Source organism: Argopecten irradians, chromosome 3, assembly GCF_041381155.1.
Source record: "Argopecten irradians isolate NY chromosome 3, Ai_NY, whole genome shotgun sequence".
Classification (NCBI taxonomy): Eukaryota; Metazoa; Mollusca; class Bivalvia; order Pectinida; family Pectinidae; genus Argopecten; species Argopecten irradians.
In genome coordinates this window covers 65121303-65146830 of record NC_091136.1, presented here as the reverse complement: position 1 = coordinate 65146830, position 25528 = coordinate 65121303, and the positions used below count along the sequence as shown (strand labels likewise).

The window sequence follows — 25528 nt, the reverse complement described above, 5'->3', positions numbered from 1 at the left end:
GAACTAGGAACCAGACCCGAGTTCCGTTTAACTTAAACGGAACTAGGAACCAGACCCGAGTTCCGTTTAAGCTTATACGGAACTAGGAACCAGACCCGAGTTCCGTTTAACAAACATACTGGCCAACGAGCGGAGTTCCGTTTATTAGGATTCCTATCTCTAACTGCATGTTCAATTACCTATTATATACAGGAATCGAACTTAGAGCTTCCATGAATAATATAGAACAGAATTAATATCTATAACACAGATTTCCTTAAACGGATCTGATACCTAGACCTCAGTTCCGTTTAACTTAAACGGAACTAGGAACCAGACCCGAGTTCCGTTTAAGCTTATACGGAACTAGGAACCAGACCCGAGTTCCGTTTAACAAACATACTGGCCAACGAGCGGAGTTCCGTTTATTAGGATTCCTATCTCTAACTGCATGTTCAATTACCTATTATATACAGGAATCGAACTTAGAGCTTCCATGAATAATATAGAACAGAATTAATATCTATAACACAGATTTCCTTAAACGGATCTGATACCTAGACCCGAGTTCCGTTTAACTTAAACGGAACTAGGAACCAGACCCGAGTTCCGTTTAAGCTTATACGGAACTAGGAACCAGACCCGAGTTCCGTTTAACAAACATACTGGTCAACGAGCGGAGTTCCGTTTATTAGGATTTCTACCTCTTATAAGATAATAAATTACATTTATATAAGGAATCTAGCTCTGAGCTTCAGGAACGATACAACTTATATAATTTATCTCTATAACACAGATTTTCTTAAACGGATCTGATACCTAGACCTCAGTTCCGTTTAACTTAAACGGAACTGGATAGGAACCAGACCCGAGTTCCGTTTAACAAACATACTGGCCAACGAGCGGAGTTCCGTTTATTAGGATTCCTATCTCTAACTGCATGTTCAATTACATATTATATACAGGAATCGAACTTAGAGCTTCCATGAATAATACAGCACAGAATTAATTTCATTAACACAAATTCCCTTAAACGGATCTGACACCTAGACTCCAGTTTAACTTAAACGGAACTAGGAACCAGACCCGAGTTCCGTTTAAGCTTATACGGAACTAGGAACCAGACCCGAGTTCCGTTTAACAAACATACTGGCCAACGAGCCGAGTTCCGTTTATTAGGATTCCTATCTCTAATTGCATGTTCAATTACATATTATATACGGGAATCGAACTTAAAGCTTACATTCATAATACAGAACAGAATTAATATCTATAACACAGATTTCCTTAAACGGATCTGACACCTAGACTCCAGTTCCGTTTAACTTAAACGGAACTAGGAACCAGACCCGAGTTCCGTTTAAGCTTATACGGAACTAGGAACCAGACCCGAGTTCCGTTTAACAAAAATACTGGTCAACGAGCCGAGTTCCGTTTATTAGGATTTCTACCTCTTATAAGATAATAAATTACATATGTTATAAAGGAATCTAGCTCTGAGCTTCAGGAACGATACAACTTATATAATTTATCTCTATAACACAGATTTTCTTAAACGGATCTGATACCTAGACCTCAGTTCCGTTTAACTTAAACGGAACTAGGAACCAGACGTTGGTTCTTTTTAAGCTCAAACAGAACTAGGAACCATATTCGACTTCCGTTTATTTGATCGAATCTAGGAACCAGACCCGAGGTCAGTTTAGAGCTGACGCTCGAAACCTGTTCTGTTCTGTTTAATAGTATACGGATCTAGGAACAAGATCCTAGTTCTGTTTAAGCCGATGTTGGCCTATACATTGCCTTTAAAGACTTTAATGAATATCTTGATGCTTAATAGGGCCCCGTATCGCAATACGGGTGCCTTATAGTAATCAGGTTGTCGATCTATCTGTCCGTCCGTCCGTCCGTCCGTCCGCCTGTCCTTTTTTAGTTTTTTTTTTTTTTTTTTTGTTACCAAGAAGTCTTAAATTGCAGATGTAGGTTACCTTAGTGCCCCTGTTCTGCATATTACATTTTAGGGCCAATCGACATGATGGCTGATAGAGAAACAACTTTGATTTTGGAAGTTGAAGATGTTTATCTCTATTTCTCAGAAAGCACCAAAGGGATCTGTCTGAAATTTCAGAGGTTGGTTTCCCCTAGGTTCCTAGTTGCGTATAATGCATTTTTGAACCGATCTATCAACAAGATAGCCCCAAATGGGCCATACAACTCAATGAAACAAAATCAACAAGATGGCCAAGAGGCAGCCATCTTGGATTTTAATATTTATAGTTTAAAAAGCAGAGAAAAATATTCCTCTTTCGTCAGACATACATCATTCTTTCGTAGGCGCCAAGGATCCTCTAAGATCTCTTGTACTATACTGTCATCAAACATTTCGAAATCAGAGCTTCAATTGTACATTTCATTGTCAAGATATTACTTTTCCTAATCGCAAAGCACCTTGAGCGGTTCCTTTTTTGACGTGTCAGTGTTCTAGCATTTTACAGTAATCGTCTTCGGAACCTTTAGGAACATATAATCACAGTAAAACTCATTATAGCGTAGAAACGGAGTCGACAAACCATGTCAGAGTCCCGTTTAAGATCATACGAATCTAGGGATTAGACCCGAGTTCCTTTTAGCCCAACGCATTCAAATTCCATATTCAGTTCACGTGCTTTTACTGACCAATGCGTTGAGTTTGTTTATTATGATTCCCACGTGTAATAAGATGTTTACTAGATATTTTCATTGGACAATTTGACGGGTGTTTATCTAACAAGGAAAAGTGGTCAATGGCATTCATATCTTAACTTGAGTTATGAAGAAGAATTTTTCCTCATCTCGCACGCTTAGGTTAGCCCTGTTGCACCTCAGTTTTGGTCAAAGGTTCAAGCCCCTGGTTATGCAATACATGATAGACTGCCGTCCTCTTTGCCAGCTAAGCTTGAGTGTTGAACTCGGGAAACTTGGTCAGGGAACCAGGTAGTGTTCGGCTCCAAGGAGCACCACAAGATGGAGAGGCTGTTGCGTCTCTCCATCCAGAATGTCATATATAAACTTGAATACTTCTGCCCTGAACAGGACATTGAGATCATTGGCTTCTTTGAAGGTGCCATTGCTCGTCAATGTCTTGTTGGCTAGGAGTTTTTTTCTCTGTTTTGAAAACATAGAAAAAATTCAGAGATTGGAGGCCATTACCTCACAGAGGTCAGCACCACCAAAGAAGAAGGCTAGAAATTCTGCTCCCACTGTTATATGCGACCGAAGTCAAAGCCTTATTTCAAGAGTAACATTGGGAAGGGTAGGAAGAGTACAAACCCTCATTGGGACAAGACGAAAAGTTCCTGATTCGTTTCTCCGTCCTTGATCGTTCCATACGAAAGGTCTGTTCTTGAGAATTCAGCCAGTCTGAGATTCAAGTCCTCCTCTCGTAAATTAGGGTTTGGGTTAAGCAACAATTCTCCATCTGTGGAGGTCTCGATATTCCTCGTTTTCATCTTCCTGTAGGAGATCGTCAGTCCACCTTCTTTCTAGAGTCAATGGAAGAATATCACACAGGACTCTTGAGCCTTTTCTGTAGTGAAGGAGCGGTTTGGCATTCCATACTTGCGGCATCCACACTTTGTGTAAAGGATGTATTTTTCCCACCTTCGGGGGATCCGGAGAAGGCAGTTTCCATCCGGGAGGAAGTAAGGACCATGCTTTTAAAGGGCGTGGTCGAGGGGTGCCTATTATGGACTACACACTCGGCTTCTATTCCAGAATATTTCTGATCCGCAAGAGGTTGGGAGCTTGGTGTCCCATCAACTGCTGTTGGTTGTAGTGTGATTTCTGCACTCTAGGGAAGATATGTTCACAACTATGTCGAAGAATTGCTAACGATACATCTAGTTCGGGAATCTGCGGATCGGAACACCCGATCCACAGGGTCTCTGCAGACTTTTTAGAGGATTCTGCATTCCAATGCGGTTTGAATGGCTACGGACAACTCTACAGTGGTCGCTTATCTGGAGAGACAGGGACATCAGCTTACCTCCTTTGTGCCCTCGCTGTCCGTATTTCCGTATTATTCCTATCTATAAGGAAATGCAGTTAACAATTTTAGTCAAGCATTTTCCAGGAAGGGCGGATAATCTCCAGGCAGCGCCAGCTGGTTATGACAGAACGGCATCTATATCCCTCGACCTTTTTGCCTCTTTTCTCAATAGTCAGTTGTCAACCTTTGTGTCTCCGTGCCAAACCAAATGGCTTGGGCCGTGGACGCAGGGTTCTACAGAAGTTTCCGGGGTATTTTTGCTCCCTCTTTCCGATAGCGCCACTGTTGCCGCGACAACCCTGGTTTTCGGAGCTCTTGTCGTTTCTGGTGGCTCGTCCTCTGGTTCTCCCACCAAAAGCAAATGTCTTTCGTTAGAATCGGCCCCAGACGTTACCTTCACGCATGGACATGATTTCAGGAGTCCTAGCTCAGACAGGCTTTTCTTCGGATATGTCAGCTCTCATCGCCCGATCAATTAGGTCTTTCTCCTCTGCCGCCTTCCAGTCACGCTGGAAGATCTTCTTTGATTGGTGTATCGTCAGGAGGATTGATCCGGTCATGGCCTCTGCCCAGCTGATTGCGAGTTTCATTCTCCTTGTTGTTTAGGGAGCGCAATAATGTACTATTGCAGGCTATCGCACAGCTATTGCCAGTGGGTATGATCTTCATTTCTTTGTCTGTCTTGATTCGGGGGGGTTCAATCTGGACAGGCCTAACGTCAGCTCCACAGTGGAACCTAGAACTCGTGTTAGAGTCACAAATGGGGGCTTCGGCTTCTAATGTGCCTTTAGGATCGGTCTCCATAAAGTTTTTAACTTTTAAGACTGTCTTCCTGCTTGCTGTTGCCTCAGGCCACAGGAGAAGTGATATTCATGCATTGTCTTTTCGCTCTTCGCGTATTTCTAGCGACTTCTTTGGCTCTCCGCAATAGGTCCTTGTACCAGGACATGATGTCTTCTGCCGTTTGGCGTGGTCAGTCTACTTTCACCTCCGGTCTCTGTCCTTCCACTCTGATGGACTGTTTTCCTTGGGCCCAGTTGTGATGACTCAGTCTGTGACTGTTCCTCCTCAGTAGACATTATATACATATATGGTCTTTTAACCTTATGCGAGCAGGTTTCACAATGGTGCACCTCTTTCCACGGGGAGGTATTTTCGTTTTTTCCTTTGTTCATTCAACCCTGTTTTATATTCTCTGCCTGGGGCCTGTCCCCTACATTTGCCATTTGACTGGGCTGCCTGGCTTCGGACTCTCCATTACGGTAAGACAAATTTGCGTACTAAAGTTATGGTAGCGTATTACTGAAAAGAAATTGAGGTTTTTCAATGTAAAACCAATTTACATGATGTAAAACTAACAATAACTTTATGGGGTTCCACCCTTCTGTCCTCCTTCCCTTTCCTCCTCAGTCATTTGTCCTCGTGGCTACATAGAGGTTTTTAGAAAGGGACACCATTCTATATACTCTCGTCGAGTACGAAATAAAGTACGGTAGGGAGACGGGATTCTCAAATATAATGTTTTCAGGGCTATAAAAATTGGTGTATGTAGTGTATTTGAATTCTAAAGTTATGGTAAATATTATATCATGAAAAGTGGCTTAACATTGAAAAACTCTAATTTCCGTATAAAAGACTTCTTCTCTAAAACTTAGCACGATATATAACAAAAAATATTGCAAAGGTAGTATCTGTATGGGATGAGGATACAAAATTATACAAAGGGTGTGGCTTATCCCCTTGGGCCTGAGGGGCGGGGCCAAAAGGGGTCAATGTGTTTATTTCCATATAAACGACTTTTCTCTGAAATTAAGTATGGGATAGTGCTCATATTGCGATGGTAGCATCCTTAGTGGGAATTCAAAATTGTAAAAATACTGGGACTGACTCTCTACCGTACGGCGGTACGGCGGCGTATTAGGGCCACTGCAAAATTTGATTTATCTTGTACGTACAAGTTATAATCTTGTACGTACAAGTTAATATCTTGTACGTACAACTTAGTATCTTGTACGTACAAGTTACTATCTTGTACGTACAACTTAGTATCTTGTACGTACAAGTTACTATCTTGTACGTACAACCTAGTATCTTGAACGTACAACTTAGTATCTTGTACGTACAAGTTAGTATCTTGTACGTACAAGATACTGCAAGATAGTATCTTGTACGTACAACTTAGTATCTTGTACGTACAAGATACTGCAAGTTAGTATCTTGTACGTACAAGTTAATATCTTGTACGTTCACGTTAGTATCTTGTACGTACAACTTAGTATCTTGTACGTACAAGATAGTACAATGTTGAAACTCTCGGTATTAAAGAATGTGACTGGTTTACTGTCACAATCGCATCGCATGAAGCTATACGTATATTACGTACCCTTTGTTTAAGCCAAATGGAAAAAAAGAATACCTTGCGACATTTTGTGGAGTTGTGATGCTTTGATAAGTTTCCGAACATATACAGGGTGTCCCAAAAAACATGTCCCGACTTTGACGGATAATAAATTTTGCAATACTAAACTTTTTTTGAAAATTCAAAATGATTTGGAAAGCAGGAGTATCCAAATTTAACTTAATTGGGTACAAATTTACAGATTACATCGCCATTATGTGTGATGACGTCATAATAGAAATGATGATATCATCGATTATGTCATATTTTGATGACTTTCTAGCACCATGAAGATTCATGCTGAAGTTATTAAAATCTACAATGCGATCGGAAAATCCCATACTTACATTAATGAAATTTTATGAAAATGTCACCCAGGTATGCTGTCCATCTGCAGGAAGCAGATTTACAGAATTGTGAGGTGGTGAGGAATTTCTGGGTCAGAAGTCATCTTGTCATCGAAAAGAAGGGCGGACACCTCGTGCCCATTCTTTAACTGAAAGTTATTGATTTTCTGAACAAAACGCAAAATTAGCGAAATATGACTTTCTCTCGATTTTCAATATAAGTCTTCACAAAAAGATATTCGTCCGGATTGTTATATATCGTTGTACAGAGCAGATTACTACCTTTCTAATGGTAAATAGATCAAATTCCTCTGTCTACCAAAACCATTTTTATAAAGCGTCAAACTCGGGATATGTTTTTGGGACACCCTGTACATGTAAATGTTTATAACGGAGTAATAAATATGATCATCATTTGGACAATAATTGATGTGTGTATATATGTCTAATAAACACAAAAAAAAACATATGAAATAATTTGTTTTGCCTTTGTTGTCTTTGCAATCAGTGCAATCAGTAACTCGTTCGAATTAGGGCATAATGCTTAGGATTTTTTTCGGAGGCAGTTAATTATTTTCAATACTAATATTCTGATGTAAAATAAATGCTCCAACATTTCCAATAATGGCACCAGTATGAAGTATTTAACTTTAATTACTGAAGAAAATTACGAATTTGTTTTCTCCTCTTTTTAATAGATAAAACTTATCATTTATCGGAGATGTATCATATACATTTTATCACTAAAATATCTTATCTATAAAACAAGCGACTATACAGTTTCCTCGAAAGGAACTATACAGTGTCAGTTTCAAAATAATGCAAGTGACTATACAGTTTCAACTCATAATCCGGCAATTTCAAATTACGATTGTGAAAAAGATATTGTCCTCATTAATATATATTTATATTTTCAATATTGTCAAATAAGTTAATAAACCTGTGATCGTGCTTGAAGCAATGAAAAGTAGACAGACTATCTTTAATTACGAAAAATATCAGGCAGAGGACTCAATTCTGCGGTGATGAACAGCAGTTCAACTCAACTTGTATGTACAAGTACTAAGTTATACGTACAAGATACTATCTTGTACGTACAAGATACTAACTTGTAAGTACAAGATACTAAGTTGTACGTACAAGATACTAAGTTGTACGTACAAGAAAATAACTTGTACGTACAAGATAAATTAAATTATATAGTGGCCCTAATACGCCGCCGTACTACCGCTATTGCAAATCGTGGAGCCTGTTTTACTATTTCCAATTGTTTTTGTGACAATTACTTCATAAAACAGGTGCTTCCTTGTGATCTATTTTGTTGACTCATGGAAGGATATTCTTAACCAAGATCAATAGGTACAATATAAATGTATATTTCAAAGGCAGTTTTGGTTTATGCTTGAAGTTCGATAAAATGCACATCAATTTAAAAGAAAATTGAAATATTAGAAAAATATAAATTTGAAATACTCTTTCACATAACAATAAAAATAAAAATAAATGGAGAAACATAATCTGGAAATCTGAATATTTCGAGAAAACATTGTTAGATTTAAAATTTAAAATAAAATCCTTTTACCATGGGGATTAGATAAAGATATCTGTAAAAATCGTATGTACTGGGCTTAAACGGTCTGTTGCCTAGAATTTCCATTTAATTTCAACGGAATTCCGGTCTCATTCATCAACGCCGCACGTCGCGCTATTGCATAACTTAACTCGGTCCTTTGGACCAGTTGAGCTAAAATGAGTAAATGCTATGGCAAGCCAATTTAAAATTTATTGAAGGAGCAAGGTCCATCCAGAATTTAATCGCATTATATAAGATATCTCATATTATTATATTCGATATCGGGCCCTTCGGGTCAGGTGAGCTTTACAAATGTCTATGCAAGCGATGGGTTATACGGAACTCGGGTCTGGTTCCTAGTTCCGTATAAGCTTAAACGGAACTCGGGTCTGGTTCCTAGTTCTGGAGTCTAGGTGTCAGATCCGTTTAAGGGAATTTGTGTTAATGAAATTAATTCTGTGCTGTATTATTCATGGAAGCTCTAAGTTCGATTCCTGTATATAATATGTAATTGAACATGCAGTTAGAGATAGGAATCCTAATAAACGGAACTCCGCTCGTTGGCCAGTATGTTTGTTAAACGGAACTCGGGTCTGGTTCCTAGTTCCGTATAAGCTTAAACGGAACTCGGGTCTGGTTCCTAGTTCCGTTTAAGTTAAACGGAACTAGGTCTAGGTATCAGATCCGTTTAAGGAAATCTGTGTTATAGATATTAATTCTGTTCTGTATTATTCATGGAAGCTCTAAGTTCGATTCCTGTATATAATAGGTAATTGAACATGCAGTTAGAGATAGGAATCCTAATAAACGGAACTCCGCTCGTTGGCCAGTATGTTTGTTAAACGGAACTCGGGTCTGGTTCCTAGTTCCGTATAAGCTTAAACGGAACTCGGGTCTGGTTCCTAGTTCCGTTTAAGTTAAACGGAACTGAGGTCTAGGTATCAGATCCGTTTAAGGAAATCTGTGTTATAGATATTAATTCTGTTCTATATTATTCATGGAAGCTCTAAGTTCGATTCCTGTATATAATAGGTAATTGAACATGCAGTTAGAGATAGGAATCCTAATAAACGGAACTCCGCTCGTTGGCCAGTATGTTTGTTAAACGGAACTCGGGTCTGGTTCCTAGTTCCGTATAAGCTTAAACGGAACTCGGGTCTGGTTCCTAGTTCCGTTTAAGTTAAACGGAACTGAGGTCTAGGTATCAGATCCGTTTAAGGAAATCTGTGTTATAGATATTAATTCTGTTCTATATTATTCATGGAAGCTCTAAGTTCGATTCCTGTATATAATAGGTAATTGAACATGCAGTTAGAGATAGGAATCCTAATAAACGGAACTCCGCTCGTTGGCCAGTATGTTTGTTAAACGGAACTCGGGTCTGGTTCCTAGTTCCGTATAAGCTTAAACGGAACTCGGGTCTGGTTCCTAGTTCCGTTTAAGTTAAACGGAACTGAGGTCTAGGTATCAGATCCGTTTAAGGAAATCTGTGTTATAGATATTAATTCTGTTCTATATTATTCATGGAAGCTCTAAGTTCGATTCCTGTATATAATAGGTAATTGAACATGCAGTTAGAGATAGGAATCCTAATAAACGGAACTCCGCTCGTTGGCCAGTATGTTTGTTAAACGGAACTCGGGTCTGGTTCCTAGTTCCGTATAAGCTTAAACGGAACTCGGGTCTGGTTCCTAGTTCCGTTTAAGTTAAACGGAACTCGGGTCTAGGTATCAGATCCGTTTAAGGAAATCTGTGTTATAGATATTAATTCTGTTCTGTATTATTCATGGAAGCTCTAAGTTCGATTCCTGTATATAATAGGTAATTGAACATGCAGTTAGAGATAGGAATCCTAATAAACGGAACTCCGCTCGTTGGCCAGTATGTTTGTTAAACGGAACTCGGGTCTGGTTCCTAGTTCCGTATAAGCTTAAACGGAACTCGGGTCTGGTTCCTAGTTCCGTTTAAGTTAAACGGAACTGAGGTCTAGGTATCAGATCCGTTTAAGGAAATCTGTGTTATAGATATTAATTCTGTTCTATATTATTCATGGAAGCTCTAAGTTCGATTCCTGTATATAATAGGTAATTGAACATGCAGTTAGAGATAGGAATCCTAATAAACGGAACTCCGCTCGTTGGCCAGTATGTTTGTTAAACGGAACTCGGGTCTGGTTCCTAGTTCCGTATAAGCTTAAACGGAACTCGGGTCTGGTTCCTAGTTCCGTTTAAGTTAAACGGAACTGAGGTCTAGGTATCAGATCCGTTTAAGGAAATCTGTGTTATAGATATTAATTCTGTTCTATATTATTCATGGAAGCTCTAAGTTCGATTCCTGTATATAATAGGTAATTGAACATGCAGTTAGAGATAGGAATCCTAATAAACGGAACTCCGCTCGTTGGCCAGTATGTTTGTTAAACGGAACTCGGGTCTGGTTCCTAGTTCCGTATAAGCTTAAACGGAACTCGGGTCTGGTTCCTAGTTCCGTTTAAGTTAAACGGAACTGAGGTCTAGGTATCAGATCCGTTTAAGGAAATCTGTGTTATAGATATTAATTCTGTTCTATATTATTCATGGAAGCTCTAAGTTCGATTCCTGTATATAATAGGTAATTGAACATGCAGTTAGAGATAGGAATCCTAATAAACGGAACTCCGCTCGTTGGCCAGTATGTTTGTTAAACGGAACTCGGGTCTGGTTCCTAGTTCCGTATAAGCTTAAACGGAACTCGGGTCTGGTTCCTAGTTCCGTTTATTAAACGGAACTAGGAACTAGGAACTCGCAACCAACTTCAGCCCTCCTCACATTTCAAGAATAACACAGAAGTCTTCCAGTGATCTGCGACTAAGTCCCGCATTTTAACACGTTTTATTGAGCCCCGGAAGCATGATTATTGGACTGCATCACATACTACAGACACAGGGGTTGGATTTCACAACAGGTTTAGTTAATACATATTTAAATGTCAGCTACAAATAATTATCAGACGGAAATACAACATTCAGTTAATTCCATAACAATTATAATTGAGTTTTAAAAGGTTTGATTATGTTTAGATACCAACTATTCAGCATTTTCACCACAATCGTCATTTTCTTCGAAACCGGACCCCTGCTCAATCGAGCGACCGGATTACACATTGACTGCACTGCTAGTACTGCGCAGCAATTTTTGTATTTGAAGCTACATAATAATGTTTTATGAAAAATTTAAGCCATTAATTCTTGAATATAAAAACAATATTTCAAAATCTCCGTTTTTTATCGTAACAACGCACAAAGAATGAAGTTATTTTCGGAACTACATTTTGTGTTGCCTTGGTGACGAGAAGAACTGACTGGCGGCTGTTCCGTAGCTGTACATACATGTACGATAACTGGTTTGGTTTGTTTAGTTTTACGTCCTATTAACAGCCAGGGTCATGTAAGGACGTGCCAGGTTTGTTGGTGGAGGAAAGCCGGAGTACCCGGAGAAAAACCACCGACCAGCGGTCAGTACCTGGCAACTACCCCACATGGGATTCGAACTCGCATCCCAGAGGTGGAGGGCTTGTGGTAATATGTCGGGACATCTTAACCACTAGGCCACCGCGATAACTGGTACAATGTTGCAAAATTGTATAATAATCTTATACCGAACACATATAATTTGACTTTTTTTAACAGCGGAATTTTAAATTGGTTAATGTAAATATAAGGATTGATTATCAATTTTGTTGCTTGCATTGACTGATGAAGAAAGTTAATCTCGTGCAAATGTTACATGAACTGCTTCGCAGTTCACTTCATTTGCACGAGATTAACTTTCTTCATCAGTCAATGCAAGCAACAAAATTGACAATCAATCCTTAAATGAGAGTAAGTTTCATGCATGATTACGGATTTTGACTCCAAGGAAACCTGTCATGCCCGTATCAAATGGTTTTGATTTCAATGCCTTATGATACCGTGCCCTTATGAAACATTGAATGGATGACTTGTTGAGTGACATTTGACATACACATATATTGGCTTCTCTTCAGGATTTAGTTCTCCAAGTAAACCACAGAGAACATGTTCATTCCTCTTCATCGGTTTGTTTAACTATAATAGCGCTGTCCTTTAAGATGCTAATTGACTTATAAGTAGGGTTATGGATGTTTTTCATACGCGAACCTTGCAAAATGACTTGCAAATGAACCAGTCATTTGGAAAAAGATAATAAATACATTTCTGTCTCGATTGATTGAATAGACTTTGAACAGACTTTAAATATCTAAGTACATATCCAGCTGATTTGTTGTCCAGTTTATGGGACTACATGCTGCTGTGGTAGGGTGATCAGTCAAACCAGTTATCACTTGTAGATATTCCGTCTATGCATATTACAGAGTTAACTCCCTTGCAGGTAGGCATCCATTGTGACGTCATTATTTTGTGGGCGCACTTCACATCGTTTACTCGGAAACGTATGACGTTACTCTCGCAACTACTTGACGTCACAATAAATAATCTATTGCTACCATCCTGGATTGCTACCTTCCCAGGGTGGTAGCTGGGATGGTAACTATTATAATCGGTCGCTTTGCCTGCCATGTTTTTGAGATTTCACTTAAGCATTGATGTCACTATTTTTAAATTTTATCGGGGTATGAAAAAAAAAAATGTTTGCAAAGTGTGTGAATCCGCGTAGCGGATTCTCACAAAAGTTTGCGAACAATTTTTTTCATACCCCGATAAAACTTTGAAATAGAGACATCAATACTTATAATTAATTTTATTCTCTATTTGATAAAATGAAGTATGTTTAAATGTAACGTTATAGTGGTTTTTCAAGGGATTCTTTTTTCCGAATCAATACGCAACGTCAATGTCTCTATTGTGACGTCACGAAAACGTCGGGGTTTCGCGCCATTCTCGGATTTTTTTTCATAGTGGTATGCCAAAAAAATATTGGCCAATCAGAAAGCCAGATTTGGTATGAAACCAAAGAAAAATTAATAATATGGTTATAGATAATTTTTTCACTTTGAGTGGTTGGCCAAATCTATTTACGTGTGTTGATAAATTACTTGTTGTTGAATATGTCATGTGTATAAGGGGTACCAATGGGGAAATTATTGCAGACAAATTATCATGAGATAAACCCAGAGAAGTCCGAATGCTTTTTACGGTAAAACTTGGTTTTACCAGTATTGGGATCGCAATTCCGGAACTAGCTTTTTACCCCCCCCCCCCCCCCCCCCCCGGCTGGTGTCGTGAAGAATAAACTGAATAACCACACATTTGTGGTATATGTAGTTGTAATTTGCACCCAGATACAATATAAACTAGTTTAGAATCATTCTGTAAACTTATTCAGCAGCATCAATATCAATTTAAGTGGATTGCGAAGAAAATAAGAAAATTTAGTGAACTGCATTTCATTATAAAGTTAACATATAGAAGTGGTGTCGTGGTATGTCCTGAGCTTTCTGTGCTGACGTCTGGGGTTCAACCCTTATCGTCGGCAGTTTACTTTTTTTTTTTTTTATTTCATATTTTTATTTGTTGTTAATTCACCATGCTTGAAAATATTCTTTTATTTTGTCTTTATATTTATTTTTGTTTTATTTTATTTTTATTTTCCAAAAGTTTATTCCAAACATAGACATGTACTGTATAGCATATACACTAAATTACGAACATCCCACTATTACGGCCACTTATTTTCAGTTCCGATTTTTTTTCTCTTCAGAAATACAATCACACCGCTATTCCGTTTTACGACCAATTTTCATAGTCCCAACGACCACTAAATTAACACTAATTGACCCTTTGATTATGACCACAGGCACATGTGACTTCACACCTCGCTGTGCCTCACCTTCCCGCACGCAGCAACCCGTGACCAACTACCCGCAGGTACATCAGTCAGTCTTTTGTTTCCGTCGACCTAATTATCAGATTATCTACCTGTACTAGGAGAGTGTTAATCGCCATCATTTGCATACTTGTGACGCTGGAGGCTGGCAGTTGACGTGATCGAAACCACAAGTAATGCAACGTTCTTTCGATAGCCCTGGTGGCGAGATCGAACGATTTAGGCAGTTCTTTCTCATACGTGTAACGCCAATGGAATTAAAATTCTTTAATGTATGAGATATATTGATCTTATTTCAGATATTTATGAAGTACCGTACGTCAATCATCTTATTTCAATAGATGTGTCATCTATTTTGTTGCGGTAAACAATCGGTGTTTTGCATTAGTTAAAAGTACGCTTGACTATTGCACAGTAGTCTTTCAAACACTTTACCGATTGTGATCGTAAGTTATTATTTGACCAATCATTGCACATGGCGGGATAATTAAAATCGATTTCCGTAAATATTAATAATAATTTACACAGATCAATACCAATTTTAAAACACATAGATTCTCATTTACCTCAGGTGATACTATGTGATAATTAAACCAGAGACATAGATAATTTAATTACTATCTAAATCTCTGATTAAACTAACGATATGTATTTGAATTATAATTAAAACATAATAGAAAGTAATGTCTAGAAAAAGTATTTTCATTTAGATTGTCAACAATTACTTCAGTGAAATTCAGTTTAAGATTTAAATAAAGCACACACCATTAACTTTATTTAATGAAAAAAATATGTCTATGCTCAAGAAATAAATGGTATAGTCATTATATGTCCATGCATTAATTAATCAAAATTCTTTGCCGAAAAAATATTTGTAAATATAGTAATTTGGTTTTGATTAGATACGCATGCATTAAAATATGATATGATTAAGATTGTCTAATGGCCGACAAAAAATAATTGATCAAATTCTAGTAATTTGCAAATTTTTTTTTTCATAACCGATTAACCAAAAATATATCAAACTGTTTTTTTAATTATTGATAAACACGTACATGTACATACTCAGCATGCTATGTTATGTTTCTTATTCTCGTTTTTTTTTTCATATGGTATGTAAAAAAAATATATGCAATGTCATGTCAAAGTTTATGTTGATGTCTCATTTTTGTATTTTTGTAAATGTGTTAAATGCAAAAAAATGAACAAAAATAAAAATAAAAAAAAAATATATATATAATATACATTTATATATACATGTATATTGCATTTTTCATAAAATTTCAATTTTGAAACAAAAATACAGTACATATATTATGTACCGGTCAGCTAGGATACAGAGTTTCTGTTCTTGATCGTCATGATCATAGAAGAAACCTGGTCCACCTCAGAATTAAGACCACCTCGCTATTAAGACCACTTTTACTCAGACCACTGGGTGGTTTTAAAAGATAGGTTTTAATGTAAATACTGTTATACATATTCTCAACACATGTTATATAATGTTTCTGACGTCCCTTGCTCATACACATTTTCATTTACAGCGGTTCGGAGCGGTAGGGAGCTGGGTTTTCGAGAAAAATATTTCAAAGATTAAAGGATAGATAACCACCCCATATATACATCTCTTCGTATCTGTAGCAGTGCGCAGCCAAGCGTGAAGGTGTGATACATTGATCATGACCACATCAAAACAATAAGCAGTGATCTAGAGATGGCTGTTCTATTGTTTAGAGGATTCAAGTTTTTATTTCATCCAAATGCATAACAAGCATATAGGGAACAGTACAATTATTATCATTATAATATGACATACAATGTATACAAGTATAAGATGGCGGAGGACAATATTTCAGTATTTCAATATACTAATAAGCTACATATGTATAAAAGACGTGATCACAACAGAACCTACGTTGATGCTGACGGCAAATACAAAGCAATTTTATCATTTAATTAATTGTGAGCAGAGTTTTTCTTTTCTCTGTTGCACGAAACAAAAAGTTACCCAACATATTCAAAATTTTAACATCTTTACTAGAGAATAATTCTATAAACTTATGCACGCTTGGTCTATGATAAAAATATCTGTTAATGTATTTTTCTCTTAATTCAGAATATGCCGGACAGAGAAGAACAAAATGTACTTCATCTTCGACGTCATTTTTATCACATAATGAACAAGTCCTTTGATTTCTAGGAATATTATTATAACGTCCGGATTCGATATTAAGACTATGACATTGCATACGGAATTGGCTTAAAAACTTCTTGAATTTATGATTTACAGGCTTAATTAAATAGAACTGTGTACAAAAATTATGAACAATATGTTTATACAAATAACATTTAGGAGATACATCAAACGCACTATATAATTCTTGAACAAGAACATCATTAATATGTTGGTGGTATATTTGCAAAAAATGATTTTCATTTAAAACACATTGATTTTTCCAAACATATCCAAATCCCAAACTACAAAGTTCGTGCTTAATATGATAGACCCAATTCGTTTTACAATTAGGTTTTCTGCTATTCAATTCGACTAGTGCATCATAACAAGATTTCAGAATGCAATTGTTTGTTTTCAATAGTTTTAACCAATATTTCATAACAGCTGTCTTACGTTGAACATACAATGAATATCTACCCGTTTCGAAAAACACCATAGATGTATTGACTGTTTTTCTAACATTAAGTATGTCTTTAAGGAAAAGGAGGTGAATTTTTTCAACTTGGGGCGAAACATCTAGCCCCCACACTTCACAACCATAATTTAATATGCATGTAACATATGTAACAAATAAGGATAATTTTGTTTCTGTGTTAAGGCTAAAGTTTTTCATTTTTCTTTTTAATTGAAAGTATGCTTTCCTGCCTTGAGACGCTAATGTATCTTGTGCTACAGCAAATCTTCCATTAAAATTAAAAACCAAACCCAGGTAACAAAACTTATCAACAATTTCTATAGATTTATCATTGAAAGTCCATTTTTCACCAGGTAATATTCTTCTCCTTTTCCTAAATATAACAATTTTTGTTTTATCTGTGTTTACTTTTAAATTCCATTTAACCGTATAAGTCTGTAGACAGTTGAGCATATGCTAGAGGTCAGTAGCGTCTTCGGAAAATAAGACTGTATCATCTGCATACATTAGCATAAAAAGGTTAAGTAACTGTAAGGGGTAACTTTGACAATCCGAGTTTATAAATTCACTTTCCATATCATTTACAAATAAAGAATATAGCATGGGAGACAAAGATTCCCCTTGTAATAAACCGACATGCAAATCGAACATGGCGGATAGTTTACCATTTAGTTTCACGCATGAACGTACATTATCATAAATTGATGAAATTACATTAAGTAATCGCCCTCTACTACCACTTTTCCAAAGTTTATGCCATAAATATCGATGATTAATACTATCAAAAGCCTTACTGTAATCAATAAAAGCACAATATTGTCGTTTGTTTTGCTCTATAGAATTAATAATTAAACTTTGCAACGCAAAGATAGCATCACTAGTACCAAACCCAGGCTTAAAACCAAATTGTGCATCGGTGACAATATCTTCACGAGCACTCCACTTTAACAAGCGCTTATTTAACAAGGACGTAAATAATTTAGCTAAATGACTAATTAACGTTATACCTCTATAATTGTTAACATTATTAATATCCCCCTTTTTATGCAGAGGAATTATGACACCTTGGGCCCATGACTCTGGAAAATAACCAATTTGTAACATGGTTTTAAATAATTTTAACAAAACTGGTTAAAACATATTTTTATATTCAATGAAGTATTCGTTAAGAACCATATCGATGCCAGCAGCTTTGCCCTTAGGCAGAGCCTTAATTACTTCAGCTATTTCCTCAATACTAAAATCTACATCTAACTCTGGATATACACACTCACAAGGTTAAGTGTCATTTTATAACGAAATCTTATCGTTTGGTTGTTTATGCAAATTAAATGAAAAAATTCGGAGGTGTTTCAAATATAAATGAAATTGTAATACATGTACGTACTATTCTGTACTAGGCAAATGTATTAATATAACTTGTAACACAATGTTTTTTTTTTCAGAGTAGATTATCATGTCAAAGTAAAATTGCTGAGTGAATCTGCTATAATATATATTGAAACCACTGAAGCTTATAATTTTCGTTACTGTAAAGGAAATTTTAGAAATATCAACCCATTTCAAATGATTCGACTGAACTAATTAAGTCTTCCCATCTTCTCCTCCCGGTAGGAGTATGTTATTTTTTCATTACATTGTACAGATCAATATGAAATATTTTATTGTAAGTAGGAAACAAATTTGACATATTTCAGAGTCAGTCGAATTCAGGTATTCTCTGATAGCAGATAATAAAACCGTGATATTCCACAAAATTAGTACTAATCTGATAGATTTGTATCAATTCATCAAAACAGTAAAAAGTAAGCGTGTCACTATCCTTCATTAAATCATATACTACAATTATGTTTTTCTTGAACCAAGCCTTATAAGAACTGTTTTTCTACCAATATTCATATTTCAAAGTAAATTATCATGTTCAAGCCTTATGAAAACAGTTTTGGAACCAATAGTCAAATTTAAGTAAATTATCATGTCAAAGTAAAATTTCTGAGTGAATTTGCGATCCGAATGTTGGACCTATCCTTGCTCCAAATTTTGCTGAACAACTTTCCATAATGTTTAATAAGAAGATATTTACAAATTGTAGTTAGAAAAGGACACTGATGACAATATCTGTCATTTAGGTAACTCGTGCCGTTACCGTTTGTTAGAATATATATTGTAATGTATTACAAACTTGATAGACATAGAGAAAAAAATTTGACAAAAAACATCCTTCCTGCCATTTACATGTCGTTTAGTTAACTCAGGTTATTTAGTTTTATAGTTAATATATATACATTGATGTACTTGAAACTTGATAAAGCATATACCGGTAAACAGCTGATAGCTGACAGAGATTTTTTTCTCTCTTTCCCTCTCTTTCCCCTCTTTCTCCCTGATGTGTTGCCAAAGTAGTATTAGTGAAGTTATGAAGCATGAAAGTCATCCTTTATGACAATATACGTTAGTTATATATGTTACACGGTCTGACAACCATTAATTTTTGTAGTTATAGATAGTATGGTGTTCTTAAACTTGCTAGATACATTTTTGTTAAACAGGAAATCCTTGATGTCATTCATATTAGTCATTAAAGGTCAAATACGTGTATGGTATTGCTTAAACATTATATGAGATTTTATATAATATAACCAGTAAGTTTTTTCTTGATATCTGAAGAATGCCTGTTTAGTTTTTAACAAAAAAAAAATCAATTTAATTTGACATTACAAGTCACCATAATGCTGAAACTTTTCTTTATATAAACTTGACAACATAAATACTTCCTCTTTGATTGAAGGTTCTGCACTGAAATGCATTATGTGTATTTAGAATAACTTGATCTGTACAAAATGTGAGAAAATAAATAAATGTGATAAATTATTACGACCAAATAAAAAAAATTTATTTGTATTAGTTTTTCAGCCTTAGTTTGAGTCCTGTTTCCTTTGGATCGTTTTCCAATTTGCAGTTATACTGATAATATAACCATTGACTTATCAATCTTTAACACTCGAATCAACTCCTATCATCCAGAAGTTTTACCGCAGCAGTACTTTCAGTACTTTGATTCTGGTTGTCGGGCATTATTATCAAAAATCACACAAGGCGACGCTACATAAATAGGGTAAGTGATATGCCGAGTTTTGTGTTCATCTAGATATAGCTTAACTGTTCACTAGCTGACCATAACCTACTACTATTCGTATCTGGGAGATGCTGAAATGAAATATTAGGCTTTACGTAAGGATTATTTGTGGAACTGCATGCGCTAAAGTAAAGTGTAGTTTTAACCGAAATATAATGCTTGTATTTCACCAACTTGCCAGGCGTCAGTTGACAATTACTGGGCCAGATGGCAAAACAGTGACATGAACCTTCACTGTTTATATATAGATTTTGAATGTGTTTGGTGTTGTAACCACATCTTTGGCAATCGTTATCAATTGTTGTAATTGTTTAAACGAAACTTTTAATTTGTGTTTCGGAAAGGTAGCCTAGTGGCCCTTTCATGAATATCATGAAGTAGATAATCTTTTACATTGAATGTGAAAACATTTAAATTATCATTTTTCAAAAATGAATTGTCATAAGAACTATGCCAGCTAACTGTGAACAGAACAATTCGTCAAGCTTTCCTATCTTTGCTTCCTAATAAATAATGCTGTTAGGTAGCCTTCTTAGCTTTTTGAGAAGGTAATACTTGTTTTTATTCTTATATTCACACTTTATCCTTGTCCAAAAACCCCTTTTGATCAGGAAACCCTCATTTGAGAAGGAAGAAATTTTGTTTCCGTAACAGAACTTCGTTTTTGGTCAGCTGATTATACAAGAAGGTGGTCTAAATCACTTAAACGCTCGCAAATAAAGAGCGATAGCACAGAGCGTCTACCGGATGAAGATTTGTCAGATCGTAAGAGCGTTTGAACCACTCGATTATATAATGAGCTTACTTCAAATCATCATATCCATGGTGATTACCCATGATTACACTCCCCATATGTATGAAAAAATGGCGGCTACAGACTGAAGCTGTCAGTGTGTAGGGTTGGTTTTTAAATGTATGTGTTACCTTGGAAGTGCGAAGTGCCCCTTCGTGCTCTTATAAATGTAGTACATGTACAAGTAGTGGCTCGATACCCAGCGGAATGGGCTGCTCTGCATCTATGCAAATCAGTAGTGGCGTAGGAAGATGAAACGTAATGGGGGGGGGGGGGGGGGGTGGGCAAATGTCCTCAATATTTCCCCCCCCCCCCCCCCCCCCTTGCGCGCCCCGCACCAACAGGATACACTTGATATACTTTTTTTTCATATATCATTACATATATCCTTGTAAACATCTATACTGGGTCGCGACCAGTTACCGTGATGTACCAATTACCGTGATTTCTGCGCATACTCTATCTCCCGCACAATTTTTTGGATTTTTTTAAACAGCTAAATCACGGTAGCCATGCAAGTGTCCATTCAACAAAAAATTGTTCATTTGCAACCGATATTGCCAACACACCTACGTTTTCCTTTTGAAATCAAAGTTTGCAACACTAAATCACAGCGGGGGATAGCTTGAAATCATGACTTACTTGCATTTTAATCCTGAAATTTCATGAAATCATCGTTTATTTTGTTTGTCAGTCGTTTCCAAAATTCGTCTGCATCAAAGTAGGTCAAAGTATGCAAAATAATGGGTATATGGCAAATTACCGATCGGGCATGGATGGACAGGATCGTAAAACAGAAGGTAGTTTTTACCTGGTTAAGACGTCTTGTGTTTACCATTTTTTCAAACAAAATAAATTAATATGTATGCATTGAATTTCTATAAGTTTTAGGTCGTTTACACTTTTGTTTGTCTAATTTTACTCCTGCCCAGAGCTGAATCCTGTTTTTAGTGATTCCCCGGTCACCTATCGAACGCACCTTTAGACAGTCGTTTTTTCCGTGATTCTTTCGATCAGTCACTGGATCCCAAAATAACCATGCATTACGATTATATTATTCCACTAATAGATATCAAATAGATGTTGGTCGCTTTAGTGAAACACAAACTAAGTTTTGGTGCAATAAGCATGTTTTTAAAAGCGCATTTCCTTTCCATTTTGAAATCACGGTAACTGGTCCTGTAAGTATCGTCAACTGTACCAATTAGCGGTGAAAATAAATGGCGTCTGGTCAAAAAAGATATTATCAAAATTAAACAACGACTATTGTTACTGAAGTATCTTGGACTAAAGATAATTCATGTCGATTTTCAACGCCTTCTGTGTGTTAGTTTTGACAAAACCCTTAAAAAACCTCGAGAAAATCACGGTAACTGGTCGCGACCCAGTAGACAATGGCGTCGCTAACAGGAAATTAATGAATACGCAAATTAGCGTGCGAGTTTTGGGGGTCCGGGGTATCCCATGGTAAAATATTACGATTTGAAATGACTGAGATGAGTTTTACAATGTATTTTGATGATTTTTCGAGCGCCGAAGGCGCGAGATTTTTGTGTTTTTGGGGATCGGGGGGTTTTCCCCGGGAAAAAATGTACGATTTTGAATAGCAGAGATGAGTTTTACGATGCATTTTGTTGAATTTACGAGCGCTGAAGGCGTCAGATTTTGGTGTTAGGGGGGGGGGGGGTCTCCCCCGAGAAAAAATATTACGATTTTGTATTTTGATGATTTTTAAGCGTTTTTCACACGGTAATGTTACCTGCATTTAGAAATGATAATTGTGAGTGTCGTCTTATCATTGATATGCAACCCAGCGCGATCTGAACATACCGGATTCACACCATCGGCACATTGTTGTGTAACTCAAAATAATAATGATTTGATTGTTTTACTAAGACATATAAACAAATTAATCTTTTAAGAAACTTTTTTTTAATAAGTATAATCCCTTTATGAACATTTTTAGTATAGTTCGTGTGTATTGAATTTTCATTATCAAAGGTTTTAACATTACGTGCTTGAACGTTTTAGGAAACGCGCCGCGCAGCGGAAAATTTTCTAAAATGAAGTACAAGGAGGACCCTTTTTTCTTTCAAATTTTAGAACATTTTACTCGGCGAAAATGGGGGGGGGGCAAATAGATATGTTTGCCGTCCTGGGGAACGGGGGGGGGGTTGGGGGGGGGGCCCCCCCCCCCCCCCCCCCCCCCCCCCCAAGATTACGTTCGTCGGATCATTAAAGCGTTTGAACAACTCGATTATATAATGAGCCGACATCAAAGTATCGCATTCACGCTGATTGGATTTTTTACAGTGGGTAAAAGAATGGCAGACGTAAACTGAGCTGTCGGTGTGTAGGATTGAATTTAGAAGATTTATTTTTTTCTTGTATTTTCATGTATTACCTTAGAAGTGCTTATTTTCATGTGTTACCTTAGAAGTGCTTATTTTCATGTGTTACCTTAGAAGTGCTTATTTTCATGTGTTACCTTAGAAGTGCTTATTTTCATGTGTTACCTTAGAAGTGCTTATTTTCATGTGTTACCTTAGAAGTGCTTATTTTCATGTGTTAACTTAGAAGTGCTTCGCACATCGTGCCCTTCCGCTTTATAATGTTAGCATGTGTGTGGAACTCGTGAAAAGCATAGTGAATCCTGTATTGTAGGTGATGGTACGATAGACTTCCAGGAGTTTCTCCTGATGATGGCTAAACGACGGAAATGTCCGAAGAATGACGATGACCTCCAACGAGCCTTCGATGTGTTCGATAAGGACGGAAACGGTTACATATCACGTGATGAGTTAAAGAGCGTGATGGAAACGTTAGGAGAGAGGCTCACGGAAGTAGAACTGGACGAGATGTTAAAGGAGGCAGACAAAGATGGCGACGGCCAGGTTAATTATGAAGGTGAGAAATTATTACAATTGGATTGGTTTAGTAATCTTTAATCGTGAATGACGTGTGGAAGACATTAAAGTGTGTGGCCATGGAAAGCTGTGTTCATATGAAAGTGTAGATTTCCTCGAATTAGTTGTGTTTTAAATCCTTTTTCTCTTTAACTGTGGATGGGTTTGAAAAGTGTCATATATTTGTGTTAATATGATGTAACTTCCAGTATTGACTACTTTAATTATCTGTTGCGAGTTTTTACGACCTCATTGCAGCAGATGAAATGTTCCCATATACTTACCTTATTAACTATTACCGATTTGAAGAGCAGATGTGAACGATTGTTTGAAATAACTTTTTTCTGCTCCACTACCTCGACAATTCTGCACTATTTACTGTGTCCTCATGGATAAGTCTTACACAGTTGTTCCCCTTTACATACATGTTTCACACTATTACACTGTGTGAAGGTGGAAATGGTATTCTAATTTTGAATCTTGCCTTTCTCAATACGGAAAACAGACACATGTTCCGATCAGGGGTAACTAACTTATATCGATATAATTCTATAAAAGACAGGTATTTGACCCTCCATTATATCAATGCAATGTGTTAACTGCTTATGCATTGTTGATAGATCTTCGGCCACAACGTGTGTAATTAGGACATATCGATTTTTGATGGTCCACCAGTCATGTTGCCTAACCGATCTAAGGATCTTGCAAAAAGTGTAGTGATCTCGGGCCACAAACCTACGCTAATATCGGCTCTTGCCGATCATATGAAAATAAATAAAATATTGTATGTGAAAGAAGGGTATCTAAGAATAATACTTGGGCTTGATTGAGATAATCAGGTTCTGTTATGTATGATTCTCGAAAATCATACAAAACATTAGATTTAGTAATTTGTTTGTAAATGATATCCGTCAAAACATTAGATTTAGTAATTTGTTTGTAAATGATATCCGTCAAAACATTAGATTTAGTAATTTGTTTGTAAATGATATCCGTCAAAACATTAGATTTAGTAATTTGTTTGTAAATCATAACCGTCAAAACATTAGATTTAGTAATTTGTTTTGTTTGTAAATCATATCCGTCAAAACATTAGATTTAGTAATTTGTTTGTAAATCATAACCGTCAAAACATTAGATTTAGTCATTTGTTTGTAAATCATAACCGTAAAAACATTAGATTTAGTCATTTGTTTGTAAATCATAACCGTAAAAACATTAGATTTAGTCATTTGTTTGTAACGCTACAGATCATACCCGTCAAACCATTAGATTTAGTCATTTGTTTGTAACGCTACAGATCATACCCGTCAAACTATTAGATTTAGTCATTTGTTAGTAACGGAACAATAATAACACATTAGGCCTTCTGAGATAACATTTAGTATACTCAATACATACGATGTTCGATGTTATCTGTTAATTCCGCATGAATGCGTTTGTTTTGCATGTTCAAACAAACTGCATATCACCACATACTGCTCTAGTCACATTTTAGCCGGAGCTATTAACCGTTTAAAGTGTTGTAAATAGCCTGATACCTGTCTGTTGTGATACTCTGCGTGGATACCGGGGTGATCTGATTCAGGGCACAAAGAATGCATTTGGGTGAGGTTTATTGTGGCAGGGTTATGTAACTCGAAACATCTACCATCACTACCGACCACCGTGTTATCAATCGGGACAAGTCCATGTTGCGTGAAGATTGTGTAGACATATGTTCATGGCGTTGGTTTATATAAAAGTGATACATTAAGTCCAGTTTTCTAGTCTAAACTTGTTGCCAGTCTTAACAGTGTTGAGTCTCTCCTCTATTCCTCCTGTATCCTGTCAGTTAAGGTTGTCTCAATCCATCCCGTGTTCCCTATTATTTTG

At 36.6% G+C, this 25528-nt stretch overlaps 1 protein-coding gene across 4 annotated transcripts in view; it reads left to right on the top strand.

The window, feature by feature from the left end:
- Positions 1-25528, top strand: part of LOC138319362 (calmodulin-like) — a 49414-nt gene that overhangs the window by 15937 nt on the left and 7949 nt on the right. For all 4 annotated transcript variants that reach the window (XM_069262456.1, XM_069262457.1, XM_069262458.1 and 1 more), the window contains exon 4: positions 23412-23654. In XM_069262456.1, the coding sequence (XP_069118557.1) occupies positions 23412-23654 (243 nt within the window). The remainder of the gene's footprint in view (positions 1-23411; positions 23655-25528) is intronic.